The sequence below is a fragment of the Nelumbo lutea genome, chromosome 7 (genome assembly GCF_056320005.1).
Source record: "Nelumbo lutea isolate HS-2025 chromosome 7, American lotus-T2T, whole genome shotgun sequence".
Classification (NCBI taxonomy): domain Eukaryota; kingdom Viridiplantae; phylum Streptophyta; class Magnoliopsida; order Proteales; family Nelumbonaceae; genus Nelumbo; species Nelumbo lutea.
The window spans coordinates 1,633,867-1,648,158 of NC_142690.1; the positions used below are offsets into that span (position 1 = coordinate 1,633,867).

General features: G+C 38.5%; 1 protein-coding gene across 1 annotated transcript; it reads left to right on the forward strand.

Annotated features, from left to right (window-relative positions):
* On the forward strand, nt 1-14,292 carry LOC148844559 (homogentisate prenyltransferase). The gene is made up of 10 exons (XM_088954816.1): nt 1-387; nt 1,428-1,549; nt 1,652-1,798; nt 1,916-2,141; nt 7,336-7,409; nt 7,797-7,889; nt 10,969-11,086; nt 11,291-11,353; nt 13,302-13,334; nt 14,069-14,292. The coding sequence occupies exons 1-10, from the start codon at nt 181-183 to the stop codon at nt 14,141-14,143; spliced, it is 1,158 nt and encodes a 385-aa protein (XP_088810942.1). The 5' UTR covers nt 1-180; the 3' UTR covers nt 14,144-14,292.

The window sequence follows — 14,292 nt, forward strand, 5'->3', positions numbered from 1 at the left end:
GTGGTAATTTCTTCGGGAGATGCTCCCAATGCACGGCGAGGATGTGCTGTGGGGCGTTGTGGGGCGGACTCATTGATGATCTCTTGCACAAGATGTTAGAGGTCCGTATGAAACGAAAAATATGGGGAGCAGGGAAGTGGTAACCTCCCTGAAAATTGTTTCCGTTGGTCTCTCTCGTCAATGGAGCTTTCTTTATACTCCCCTCCATCTCATCTTCGGATTCCGGCTTCTGCTCCCATTTACAACAATTGGAATCATCAAAAGAGTAACCCCACCTGCAAATTTGCTGCTCTTTTATCGAGGAACTCAAGGAGCTTATCGGTACTTACCTTCAGCTGCTGCATCAGACCTGTAACGAGAAGACATACAAGGCATTTTTCCATATGGGTATGTTTTATTTCTAGCAATTCTTACTTTGAATTTGGAATTCTTGTATTTGTTAAACAGAATTCTAGTGGGTTGATGAGCTTAGAGATAGCTTTTGAGGGATTTCCTTTTTTAGTAAGAGGAAGCTGTGCTCGTAAAGCTAGAGATATTTCTTCACTACAATGTTCAATTGTCTTTCAATTTTACGAGGTTCTTTAGTCTGCAGAAACCTCCCTGTTTCTAGTTTCTATCAAGTATTCAAAAAGGATTACTGCATGGTTGGACCAACCAGTGGACTTAGTTGGAGCCCCATATATGCAAGATTTCTCTGCTCAAGTGACTCCGGGTCATGGAGTTAGTCCACTCATTGAATACTCTAAAACTAGACACTGATAAAGTGTCAGTGTGTCGTGATCCTGATTAAGTCTAGGAGGATACTGAGATTGAAATTTTCATGGATACCCTGCCTTTGTAGTTGCGGAATAACTTCCCGTTGGCAAATCCCTTTTATAACTAACAGTATGTGCAGTGGAAATCATTTCTAAATCTTGATTTGTGTCAAATCCCTTTGTGGTTGGTGGCAAATCCCGTTGCCTGCCAGACCCTCACAGCATTTCTGTCATACTGCCATAATGTTGTGATTGTACGGTTGTTTTTAACCAGGATACCATATTACATCATACCCTGTACGTTAAAAAAAAATTAAAGAAAAAAATGATGAGGAAAGTATTGCCACCAACCAACCTGTTTGGAAGTATTTGTCCTGCAATGCAGTCTTCTTGTCCTGATAATCATGCTCAACTCCTTTGACCCAGCTCTGAGATAAGATGAGTCCCCTTCTATTCTCCAAGCACCAAGGATGAATATATTAAGCATTGTAAAGAAATGAGGATATTGGTCTAATTTAGATGTTGTATTGATTAAATCAATGTAATTTTGCTCCAAGTCGGTATGAAAGCTTATTGTTAAGAGTTTCTTTTACAGAAAAATCAGTTCATTTGATAAATGAAGTTATTTTAGAGTTACTTTTATAACACTGACTAGAAAATGATGGTGGACAGGCTTCTAGTCAAGCTGGAGCTGCTGGATCTGATCCAGTACTGAACAAAACTTCTGAGTTCAAAGATGCTTGTTGGAGATTTCTAAGGCCTCACACAATCCGAGGGACTACACTGGGATCTATGTAAGTCATTACCAAGTGAAGTGATTGATCTCGTAGGCATTGCCATTGATTTATGGAACTTTGTTTATCCTTGACTGTAGTTATCTTTTTATTTTCTGACAGTTCTTTGGTAGCAAGAGCATTGATTGAGAACCCAAATCTGATAAGATGGTCATTGCTGTTTAAGGCATTTTCTGGTCTCTTTGCTCTTATATGTGGAAATGGTTACATAGTGGGCATTAATCAGATCTATGACATTGGGATTGACAAGTAAGAGAAGTTTTGAAAGATGCAGACTAATATGTCAGTTTTTATCATGTTTTTATTAACATACGTGTGCATAAAAAATCTTTTTTCAGGTTTTCTTCTTTTTTGTTTGATTGACAGGGTAAACAAGCCTTACCTACCTATAGCTGCGGGGGATCTTTCAGTTCAGTCAGCATGGTTTTTGGTGTTATTTTTTGCAGCTGCTGGACTTTTTATTGTTGGAGTAAATTTTGGTCCATTCATCACGTTTCTCTATTGTATTGGTCTTTTTCTTGGCACTATTTACTCTGTTCCTCCATTTAGGTTCAAGAGATTTCCTGTTGCGGCATTTCTTATTATTGCCACGGTATGTTTGGACCTTGAATTCCTTTTGGCTGTTCCTTGTAAGTTGTGATTAGGTACATGCCCATGCTTACATTCTTTCCTTTGAGATAAAGATACTGGCCATGATGATGCTTTTCAAATTTCTATTATGTGTTTTTTTCCCCCTTTTTTTTGGAGAAAAGTTAACTGAATTCATTAAGAAAAGAGAAGGGTATACAAAGATGGTGTACAAAGAAAACAAACAAACGGGGATCAGACCCCTGAAAATTACACAGGAGGGATCTTATCACTACAGCACTTCTAAAAGAGCACCTAATTTTTCTGACCCATCTGCAAGAGCGTTAAGATCCCTTGGAATCTAGCACAGGTGTATGTTTGTAGTTGCCATTAGGTCCCTTGCCTCTGTCAGAAAATGACTCAGTCTCCACGGCCCAGCCTTCTGTCTTCCTAACCAGTTTATAGTGTTTGCTGAGTCTCCCTCTATGGATAGGTGCTGGATGCCTAGTCTGTTGATTAGTCTGATTCCTGTAAGTGCAGCCATCACTTCTTCCTTTGTAGAGTCAGCTATTCCTATCGGCCCACTGTACACCCAGCAAGTCTCCCTCCTAGATAAGGGGCCCCTATGGATGGGGAAGAGGGATGGGGGGGAGGAGAGGAGAAAAGGAAAAAACCAGCATCCCTGTTTAGACCATTTAGAGAGACTCCTTTAAACTTGTCTGAGCTGGAATCCCACTGATTACATTTATAGGTAATGTGAGAGATCAGATCACTCTTTGTCTTAACCTTGTTCTCAAACAAGCGGTTGTTCCTTTCTTCCCAAACTCCCCAAAGTACAGCATGCAGAATTATTTGCCAATAAACCTTACCTCTTTTACTCAGTCCTTTACCTTGCCATTGATGGAGTAAGTCCTGGAGGTGATTTGGAGTAACCCATCTAGCTGTAGAAAATGGCTCCAGATGTCCCTGGTTTCCTGACAGTGAATGAAGAGATGGTCAGTTGGTTCCCCTTCTCTCAGGCAAAGGATGCAGACATGGGGGGAGATGAAAAGTATGCCAAAATTCTTCTTTTGCAATAGCTCACAAGTGTTTATCCTGTGCAGACAGGCTTCCCATACAAAGAAACACACTCTAGAGGGGATGTAGTTGCACCAGACCTTGAAAAGAAAGTGATAATTCTGCTCTTCTGTAACCAAAACCTTGAAGAAAGAATTGGAGGAACTCGCCTATAAGGTGAGGTTACCAGGGCAGGGGTTGCATCCAGGAAGCAAAAAAATGCACAAGGTGTTGTATCCAGGCAAACAATATGCTAACACATACCTTGGGCCATGATAAAAAAACAAGAGAGAGAGAGAGAGAGAATACACAGCAATATCCATGGGTCTACATGGACTCCAGGAAGTTGTGCCATCAAGACAGATCTGCAAGATGGTGTCATTCCTAGACTATTATATCCCCAGGCACTGCAATCTTCTTTTTTTTCCTTTTTGTATGTGGATTATTTTGGCTTCTCTTGATGTTTTGGGTTAGGAATGTCAGTGTCTCAGGTTAAGTGGTAAACTCGCCTTGACCTGGCCTGGGTCTGCCTTAATTGGGTTTCAGGTTGATGTCAACCTATGCCAAACATGACCTGTTGACATGGTATCACTGAAACATTTGTAAAAATAGCCCTCACTGATTATAAGAGTACTATTCATAGGACAGGGCAGGGGTGGGTTCAGTATCTCATTTTATTTGGTCAGGTCAAGGTTGGGTTCAGATTGGAGTGGCTTTGTGTCAGGTTTGGGCTGAACAAAACCCGTATCAAATCCAAGCTGTCATCCCTATGCCTAAGATGGAAAGGAAAGAGGTTGTAAACTCCTATATTGCCCTAGAGTATGATTTGGATTTTGCAATCCAATGAGATTATTTCTTACTATCCGCTTCTTCATATCTATCTGTTGCAGTATTTATATTCTCCTTTTCCACAGAAGGTTTTATTGGAGGTTTCTACTCCTCCTAAAGATTAGAACTTTCTACTCAGAGGTGGATCATATTGAAGATTGGCACGTGATTTTCCAGAACAAGGGTGACAGTGACTCTACCCTCATTCTTGTTTCTTGTCCATGGCTTGTATGAATTGGGGAGTTTCCTATTTCTCCACTGCAGTTTTGTTTCTCAGATCACTGCCTCTCTGCTACAAAGTTGGTAACAGGACGGTCCAGTGCACGAGGCTCCCGCCAATGCAGGGTCTGGGGAGGGATATATGTAATTGCCTATTTCTCCATTGCAGTTTTAACCTGGAAACTCTCCCTTCATCTCTTTAATATCCACCATTCTCCTCTTTAAGACATGCAGGACATATTTGATCTCGTTGGGAGTTGTAATTATTGTTGTTCAGGAACTCATGATAAAATCATGGAGAAAGATATTGCATGCAGTGTTCTGAGGTACTTTGGAGTTCGGAAAGAGATATTTTAGAGCATTCCAAGATATGATAATTCATTTCAGGTTGTTGGAGGAGTTGATTTCTGATGGATTCGAGAGGCTTTACCACTGGTGTTAAATCAGGTAAGGGAGTCCCATAGGAGATCTACCCCCTATATATTTCTGATAACCCATGCATGGATGCTTTCTTGAGGAGCTAGTATCAAGCTAAATCTTGACAGATGTTTGTCAGTAATCCGGTTCCCTAGGTACTGGTGGTGTTATGGATGGTAATGGTTTGATTAGTCTACTATTTTTTGCCAGTTGGTATGGGTGTCTGTGAGAGGAGAATGTTTTCTCTTCTTTAGGGTCTCAACTTATCCAAATTTTTATGGGGTTTGGGGGTCTTTTCATTGATAATGACTCCCACATAGGTACAAAAATGACAAAAAAGAAAAGAAAAACCAGGGGCTACTGGAGGTTTTGTCAACAGATCTGAGAGGTATTGTCTCTGGTTGTCAGATTGACCTTCTTGTCCAAATAGGTTTTGACATCCATCAATTTGATGCAGAGAGGAGAGTATTGCTAAAGTCTGGTGGGGGAGTAATGAGGAACAAGCTGTTTTACATAACTGTTATGGGAGTGAGAGACCATCATGTGACAAATTCATTTGGGGCTCCAAAGGTGTACCTGTTTTCCTCTATCCACCCCCTTTTTTTGATCAATGAAGAAGAATTTATTAATTCAAAAGATCAAAGCAATACAAGCATCCCTAGAGGCACAAGCTATGCCCTTTCCAGTAACAGAAGTTAAGAAATAAAACAAGTTACAACTGAGCCCAAAACAAATGCTCCCTATTTACCCTTGCTTGGCTAAACAATCAGTGAAAGCTTTTTCCGCCCTCCCCACCCATTGTATGCTTATATTCATATTCTGTGTAAGCCACTTGAATCTCTTGATTTCATTCCTATAGCACCAAATAACAGATTGAGTCCTTCAACCACCCCACCACCACTTATTATTCTCCTTCTATCAGTAGGGATTCCTCTATCCACCCCTTAATGATAGAAAAAATTACAGCCCTAAAGACCTTTTCCATTTGTTTAAAATAAGGCTTTATTTCTAGGCATTTTTAAATCGAAAAACCAGGAAGGTTGGATGATCAATTACTAAGGGAGCAAAACTGTACAAGTGGGATATTGGGCTGATGTTGACCAGGGAAATGAACATTTAGACAATCCAGAAGTTCATTTCAGAAACCTTTGCCCTATTTTCCTATACATACATAAAACCTTGGTTAATCTGAATATCAATTTGATGAACCGAGCAGAAAGTGTTAAATCCTCTGCTCATTTGCTGTATGGAAATGGATACAAACAATGGATATAAGCATGACCTAGATGTTGGGCTTGCAGGAGTACAAATTGTAGGATGCAAGGAAACTGTTATGTCAATAATGTCATAATATATTTGTTATATAATAAAAGGCCATTACTCATGTTGGTCTCTGTACGGACCTAACCTTTCACATATAGAGTGACTGCTCTCAGACTTGAACCACTGTTCTCACACCTGTCAGCTCGAGATTTTACCATCACACCAAGCAATGGCACCTAGATCTTTAAATGGCATGCATAGGATTTAAACATTTTTTTATACTAAAGTCTTAATATATTTGTAACACTATACTGATTTATTACTTTTTCTTTTCTGAGATGCTTTCACAGTCTGATGAAAAATATAGAATATTTTATTATGGATGAGTAACAGTGATGTATCCACTACCCACTATACTATTTTGTTCAGTGGACTTGAAACTGAAGGATCCATGTATCATAACTTTTACCACATATGGAATTCCTGCTTTGAGTGCTAAGCTTCTTTAATCACCTCCTGATTGGAAAGCTGTGGTTTGAGAGTTCATCCAGCTTGCTCCTCTATTTCTCTCTCTTGTTGCTTCTTTTCTTGAAGAAAGCAACTATACAATGTATGAACAAAAAGATGTACAAGGAAAATAGAAGACATCCCTGGGATTACAAAGGCATAGTATAATTGCTATACATAAAATCCTTGTGAACACCCACTTTGGATAGGCTGTCAGCGATGACATTGAGCTCTCTAGGAATCCACCAAATATGAGCATGTGAAAGAAGAACAAGGTCCCTTGCTTCATTGAAAAAGTGAGCCAATCCCATGGTCCACACATCTGATTCCCCATGGATAAGATAGAAATACCTAACTGGTTGGAAATTCTCAGACGAGAAAGGACTGCCACAGCATCAGCCTACATGGAGTCTGCAACAACAATGGACCCACTGGAAGCCCAGATTGTACTGCCTTCTAACTCTTTATAACATCTCTTTAAATTTTCATCATTTTAATCTCATTCTGGAAACTTCATATGAACTGTATCAAATCCCAAACTAAAGGATGTGAGTTTGAAATTTAGAATGGCTCAATATTGTTTACTGGAGAAACTCATACTACTGACTTTTATGAAATGTTGGAACTATTATTAGCTCTTTTGATTTTCTTTTCAGCTAGAGAGAGAGAGAGAGAGAGAGAGAGATCAAATCATACACTGGAAACTATATAAGTTAACCGAACAAACGCATACCTTCTCTTTATTGTTCTTACTGTCATTATGCAACCTCTGTTTTTGGGACTATGATTATCCTAGATTTCTCAGCATGGTTTTATGTCCCATATCTTTTTTGAGCTTGATGAAAATTTCTTTGATAGTTGTTTATTTGCTGCTGTCCATCTTTCTCAGCCCCTGCAGAAATATTAGTAAATACTAAATACTTTTACAGGTCCGAGGTTTTCTTCTTAACTTTGGGGTTTATCATGCAACAAGAGCTGCATTAGGACTTACATTTGAGTGGAGGTGAATTAGTAGTTTTCTTTTATCATTTTATAATGTAGGTTGAAGAGTTAAACAAACCATCAAATGGGAGCTAAATGCCATTTAAGTGCCTACTCAGCCCCTTGACTTTCCAATCAGTATACCATCCTTGGAATAGCCCAAATGTTATACTGACATAATTGTCTTAACCTTTCAATTTGGAGCTAAAACTTGATATTGATGAGCTAAATGTGAGCCCAGAAAGCAATTAAGGCATCATGAAGTTAAAATTGGGCTATTTCACAATTCACATCCAGGATGTTTCTTATCTACTGGATTACCTGGTTTATATTTCACTTATATGATCATATGCAGGACATGTCATGATAATATGATTCTAATGCCCGTTTAACCCATTTCTACCTTCAGTTCACCTGTGGCATTCATCACGACATTCGTGACTCTGTTTGCATTGGTCATTGCCATTACAAAAGATCTCCCAGATGTAGAGGGTGACCGCAAGTAAGTAGTCGGACCATTCCTAAAATTTGGACATACAGGATGGTAATTATTCTTGTTTTTTAATAGTTTTGATATCTTGTATGCATTTCACAAGTGGGTATTCTATTATCCTAAGCCTTGTGATATCTTATAGATATGCTTCTACCAGGTGTAAGTCCTTCCTTTTTTGAAGTTTGAGACTTCTGCAGTAAAAAAAAATTACATAAGAAGTGAAAAATATGATTAGGGTTTATGGAAAAAATTCTTTGTGATATTTCTTTCTTGTATTTTGTAATATATGATGCAATTTGTTATTATTACCATTATTATTTTTGTTTCTGGATATGATTCCTGGACACCAGTACAATGGATACTTTTGTTCTTAGTGTAAATTCTATATTTGACACCTTGTCCATCCGTGTCCCATTATCTGGGTAACATAATTTCTGGTATTTCGCTTAGTTGCAGGTATATCTTGTCCTGTCATGCATGCATACGTATGTGTTCATATAATCATAGTTATTTGCCTAAAGACATGTGTAACCAGATAGAAAACCCCCAGAAAAATGCTGTCTTGGCTTAACTCTTTTTCTTGTGGGTAGTGGGATAAATACCTGAATTCAAACCTATATAAAGCACACACAACAAACACACCCCAAAAAAGGCCTCAATTTGGTTATGATTTTGATGTAGATTACTGATCTCTGGAATGAAGAGGGGGATATCTTTCAGGTGGGGGGCTTTACTTGGTCAAAGGGCCTTCTTTTTCTTTTTTGAACATTTTTACTTGTTTAGATGAAAATTTGTGTTTGTTGAGCATACATTCCAGGATTCACTGCCTATCTACACCAGATAATTAAAGGAGGCAAAGTGGATTCTGGTCCATGAAAATAATGTAACAAAAATGAAAATAAGAAGGCTTACCAGGTGGATTTTGTCTCAAGCCAGTAGCTTTATTGGGAACCATGAGTTATCCATTATAGATTTCTAAGGTTGAAATGGATATGGTATATTCACCATTCAGAGTTAATTTATCATTTATGCTTGTTGCTGGGCAGTACAAGTTTAAGGTTTTAGTTATTGGCATCTCTCACCTCATGTGTGCATCCTCTGGTTCAAGAGTGGAGAAAACGTAAACCATCTACTCTCTAGCTTATTTGTTGCTAAGCTATGGAATCACTTCTCTCTTTGGATGACAAGGTAATTTGCCCATGAGGTGCTGGAATTATACTCATCCTCAGTCATTCACATCCACACAAAAGGGGTAAAATCCTATGACATTGTACAAGAGCAACTGTTCCTTGGAGAATTTGGTGTGAAATAAGTGCTAGAATATTCAAGAAGAAGACATGACAGATCAAAAGACAAATAAAGAACCATTCAACCTAAAAGCTTAAGCTGTTAGGTGAGGTCCTTGAATAGGTTGATATTCTCTAACACGCCCCCTCACACCAAAGCCCATTGGGCTTGAAGTGTGAACAAGCACAGGCCCACCCATACCTTGTGCTGAAACTTATTTAATTATAATGGGGGTAACGAGGATCAAACACCAGACACTTGGTCAAAATGGCTTTGATTACCATCTCAAAGAACCATTCAACCTAAAAGCTTAAGCTGTTAGGTGAGGTCCTTGAATAGTTTGATATTCTCTAACAGACATCATAAAGTTAAGATTGTCTCATCGGGCATTGACTAAGGAGTAAGGATGAGCTCAAAGGAGTTCCAATAGATTCCATCCATAGTGGGTGGTAAATAGTAGTTGGATTTGCTCAAAGAAATTAGCAATTGACTCATCCTTGGATTGCCCCTGAAATGGGAAATATAATACTTAATTTTGACGATTATTTCCACAGCAATCATGGGCAATCAAGGATGGGAGGAGTTATTAGAAATGAAACCGGATTAATCTTACTAAGCTACAGAGGCCCAGTGGGGGAAAGGAACTTACTTAGGGTTAAAATGTGTGTCCTTTCGCAAGGTTTATGGTTGGAACACTCTTATAATTACAATAATCTCATTGTAGAAGGGGACAGCCATAAAATTGTGGACCCCACCAACACAACAAAGAGTGAAACTGAACTTTGACCGGAGTTATAGAGGTAACCCAGGCCCTTCAGGTAGGAGGAATATTCAGAGATGAAAGTGGCAGAATTGTTGCTATGTTTTCAGGACCAATAGGAGTGGGGGACTCATTGAGATCGGAGGTGATGGCCTTGCTTCAAGGTGTAAGATATGCCAAACAATTGGGGTTACACCAAATTGACATAGAGGAAGACTCTAAATTGTTGATTGAGTGGCTGCAATCTAGTGAGTTGGAGCCGGGATTTATGGACAGCCCATAAGGGAAATCCTCAATACAAGGGAGATCGGTGCATGCTTCAAATGGACAAGGAGACCAGTTAATGGTTTAGATGACACATTGGCTAAACAAGGGACTGCGAGGGAGAGAATGTTCTGGGCAGTTTTGTAAGAAAGATTATTGGGGGCTCAACACCTGTTTAGGGGTTGACAGCTATACTTAACTCTGGAAAATTATTCTTAAGTTGTATTAATGAAGTTACCGTTTCCAATAAAAAAAGGGGGACAAATGTGTAGAAGGGGACGGCCAAGTTGTAATTCCCTGGTTCATCTCAACTTTAGGCCCTTGGCCTCTTGGGTGGGTGGGTGGGTGTGTGTGCGCGCTACCAGTTCAACTGGACCATTAGGCCACTTATAGCTTAGCCAATTCATTGGAAAGGATAGGAATTACAAGGTCTTAAAAAGTTTGGGGGACCCCAGGCCTGGGGGAAATTTGTAAAATGTGGAAATACATGTATTGAATTGAGTGTCATCCATGAGTTGTTTATTGTACCGCTTCTCCTGTCCATATGCACGGGAAATGAGTTCTTCTACCTTTTGATACTAATAAAACTCTATATGCTATTACTGATCAAAATGCCTGAACAGTATGTGTTTAAAATCCTAATTTAAGGATAAAATGTGCCATTCCTAGAAAAAATCATTCGCATCTTGACTAGCAACTGAAAACATATTCCAGAAAATGTAAAATATGTAAAAAAGCATTTGCCTCTTGATTCTGTGAACCACTACGTTTTTGCAGGTTTCAGATATCAACCTTGGCTACAAAGCTTGGTGTTAGAAATATTGCATTTCTTGGTTCTGGGCTTTTGCTGGCAAATTATCTTGGCGCCATACTTGCAGCAATTTACCTGCCCCAGGTAAAGGAAAATTTCACTTTTAATGTGCTTAACCTTTTCTTGTTTCCAAAAAAAAAAGATCTTGCTGTTTTAGTTTATAATAGAACCCTATCATTTATGTAAATTGGTTTCATGGAATGAGCTGCCACTGTGTGAAGGCAGACTTTTTGTTTTGTTTTTTTAGCACAAAGATAATCCCATCCACTGATGACTGCATTTTTGCAGGCTTTCAGGCGTAGCTTAATGATTCCCATTCATACCATCCTAGCACTGGGTTTGCTTTTCCAGGTTTTCATTTCAGACTTCCTGCACTTTCACCAGCAATAAAGCAATGAATATCTATTCTTTTTTTTTTTTATCAGTAACAGAATTTCATTAGATTTATATATAAAAAAAAAAAAACGGCAAAGAGCTCACAATACAGCCCAGTACAATTGATCCCTTCCCACCCCCTGCCTTGCCAAAGCATCTGCAAAGGCATTTGCTGTTCTTTCCACCCACTGAAATTGGATGTCCATCCCCCTAGTTAGCCATTTGATTTCCTTTCTTTCATTAGAAAACTTCCAAAGACCATTTCCCTTCTGTAGCCAACTCAAAACCAACTTTGGGTCCCCTTCAATAATTAACTTCTGTATATTCAGTTCCTTACTCTTTCTAATACCCTCCAGTACATCATAGATCTCAGGTTTAAGAGAGTCCCCAACCCCAATGGATCCTGAATACATTGCCTTCACCTTCCCCTCCTCATCTCTGAAGACACCTCCTACACCTGAAGGGCCTCAGTTACCTTCACTACTCCCATCAAAATTTAGCTTTATAAATCCATTGCCAAGTGGTGACCACACAGGAGACGCAGGAAACCAAGTCGGAGCAGAGTTAGCCACTTCCACCCAGCTGTTCAGCAACATATCCATAGACACATCATTAAACAGTTGCACAGATTTTAGCCAATGCACCACCCTAACTGTTATGGCCTCAATAGTATCTTCTTTACTTATATTCTCATTGCTGTAAAATCAACTAAAAAATCAACTGTAGCAGAAAAAATAGATGTTTTTTTATCAACTGAAACATGTACTTCCCTTTGGAAGGTTTTCTCTACTGAATTAAATGTCAAAGTGCAGTGTATGATATCTTAATATCATAGAGATTTTTCAAAACGTGTAAGAATAAAAAAAACCCTAAAATTGATTATTCAACTGCTTGGTTGCATCACTATTTTTTTAATTGGCAACAGCAAAGTATATTCATTGATGTTAAAGTAATATGTACAAAAATAATTTACAACATTAGGCTAGCCTCAGCTACCTAACCCTTTTTATTCATTTACAAGAAGATCACGTAACAACTCCCCAGCACAAAGCTTCCCTGTTGGCTCCTTGTTTTGCAAGTGAGTTGAATACTCTGTTTGCTTTCCTGCAAGTCCATCTCTGAACCACACCCAACTCTATATCCATCTGTTTAGCCTCCCTTAAAGTATGTCTATGTTGCCCAAGTGCCCTGAGTTTCCTTCTTAACCCATCCTATTACAGTCTGGAGTCTCCTTCAACTACAGTACTGCCCAAACTCATCCCCTTACAAAGCTGTAGGCCTTTAAGTAGAGCCCTCAATAGTGATGTTGTGGAGTCTACAACCCCTGTTGGTCCTAAGAAGATAGCAAATGGAGTCCCCATTTGTGTTTCATATAAACTAACGAAGTCAACCTTCTTTTCTTCCCTTGATTCAAGTCAATAACCCCAAACCACCGGCTCATCACCTTGCACATGTTCTGTGCAAGTGGCTAGGCTTAACAGCATCAAGAATATATAAAATGATACTTATCCAGAAAGAGAACGTCCAAAAAACTAATTCTATTTATTAGATAAAAGGAATCTAGTGACAGAGTCCCTTTTTGTTGCTTAATGACTTGCATTTCCTTTGTTTGCCAAGTGGCATTGTTTACTGATATGTGCTGCTATAATATTAATACGTGCATATTACTAATTTATTCTGGTATTTTTTTTGAAAGGTAAGGTAAGAATTTTATCGATGATATTAATACTAATTTATTCTGTTCTACATTATATTAATAATAATAATAATACTAGTAAAAGCATTATTACATGCGGATTATCACAATATACTATTTTCCTCTTTACCATTCCTAAACTTTAATGTTCTTTTCTGTGAACTTTTCTTTAGATTTACTTTAGTGATTGAATCTCCCCAAGTAACATTTTGATTCATATGATTTCAGGCGTGGATATTAGAGCGAGCAAATTATACCAAGGTAATAGCTGACTTAATGTGTCATGAAAATAAACTAAACCACCGTGTAATATAGTATCATCATTTTTCTATAATAGATCTTTGGTGTTTGTTAAATTGTATAGCTTATAGGAAGAAGAAACACTCTTTAGTGGGGAAAAGGGGGAGACAAAAAGAAACTGGAGGATGGGTGGAATAACCCTGAAGAGAATTCTAAGCAGTTGACTTAGGAGAAAGCATGGGGCCAATGATCTCTTATCTGAGGATGTAGCCGCGGAACTATAGTCAGATATACTCATGGAAGTATAATAATCTTTGTAAAGAGTGCAGATATAGTTTACTTACCCGTTTAGCACTTCAGGGTACAAAGAACCAGATGGGGCTGGATTGGCCTGCTTGGGAAGTATAGAGAAATTGCTGAGATGATTCATCTCCACGAATTCAGGAAAAAAGTTGTAGTTTTCCTAATCTTTATTTAAGTTCTACACGTAAACCTGAATGCTGAATGCATTTTCATTGCCAATTGGGTGGGTGTAACAATAACATCAGATTGATAGCATTTGAATTCTCTTAAATTGGGTGGTTTTCCTTTGTTCCTGGAATTCTATTCTATTTTGGTGCCCTACTGCCCTCTTTGGCTGGAATATTTATTCTTATTGTATCATACTAACCCAAATAAATGCAAAGACTTGGAATGAAATGAAATACTTTTTATCTTGTGGCTCATACTCATCATATATGAAATGCCTCTTGCAGGATGCAATCTCAGGTTTCTATCGGTTTATCTGGAATCTCTTCTATGCTGAGTACATCATATTTCCTTTTATCTGATAGAGGGAGGATTGTATTCTACTCACATTTTTCGTCATTTGCATGGTATTGCAAATGAATTTTGTTTCTTTTTGTTGTGTTGCGATGTGAGGAGACTGTAACTTGTATAGCAGAATGAGAATCAAAATATAATTCATGTTGCCTCCTAA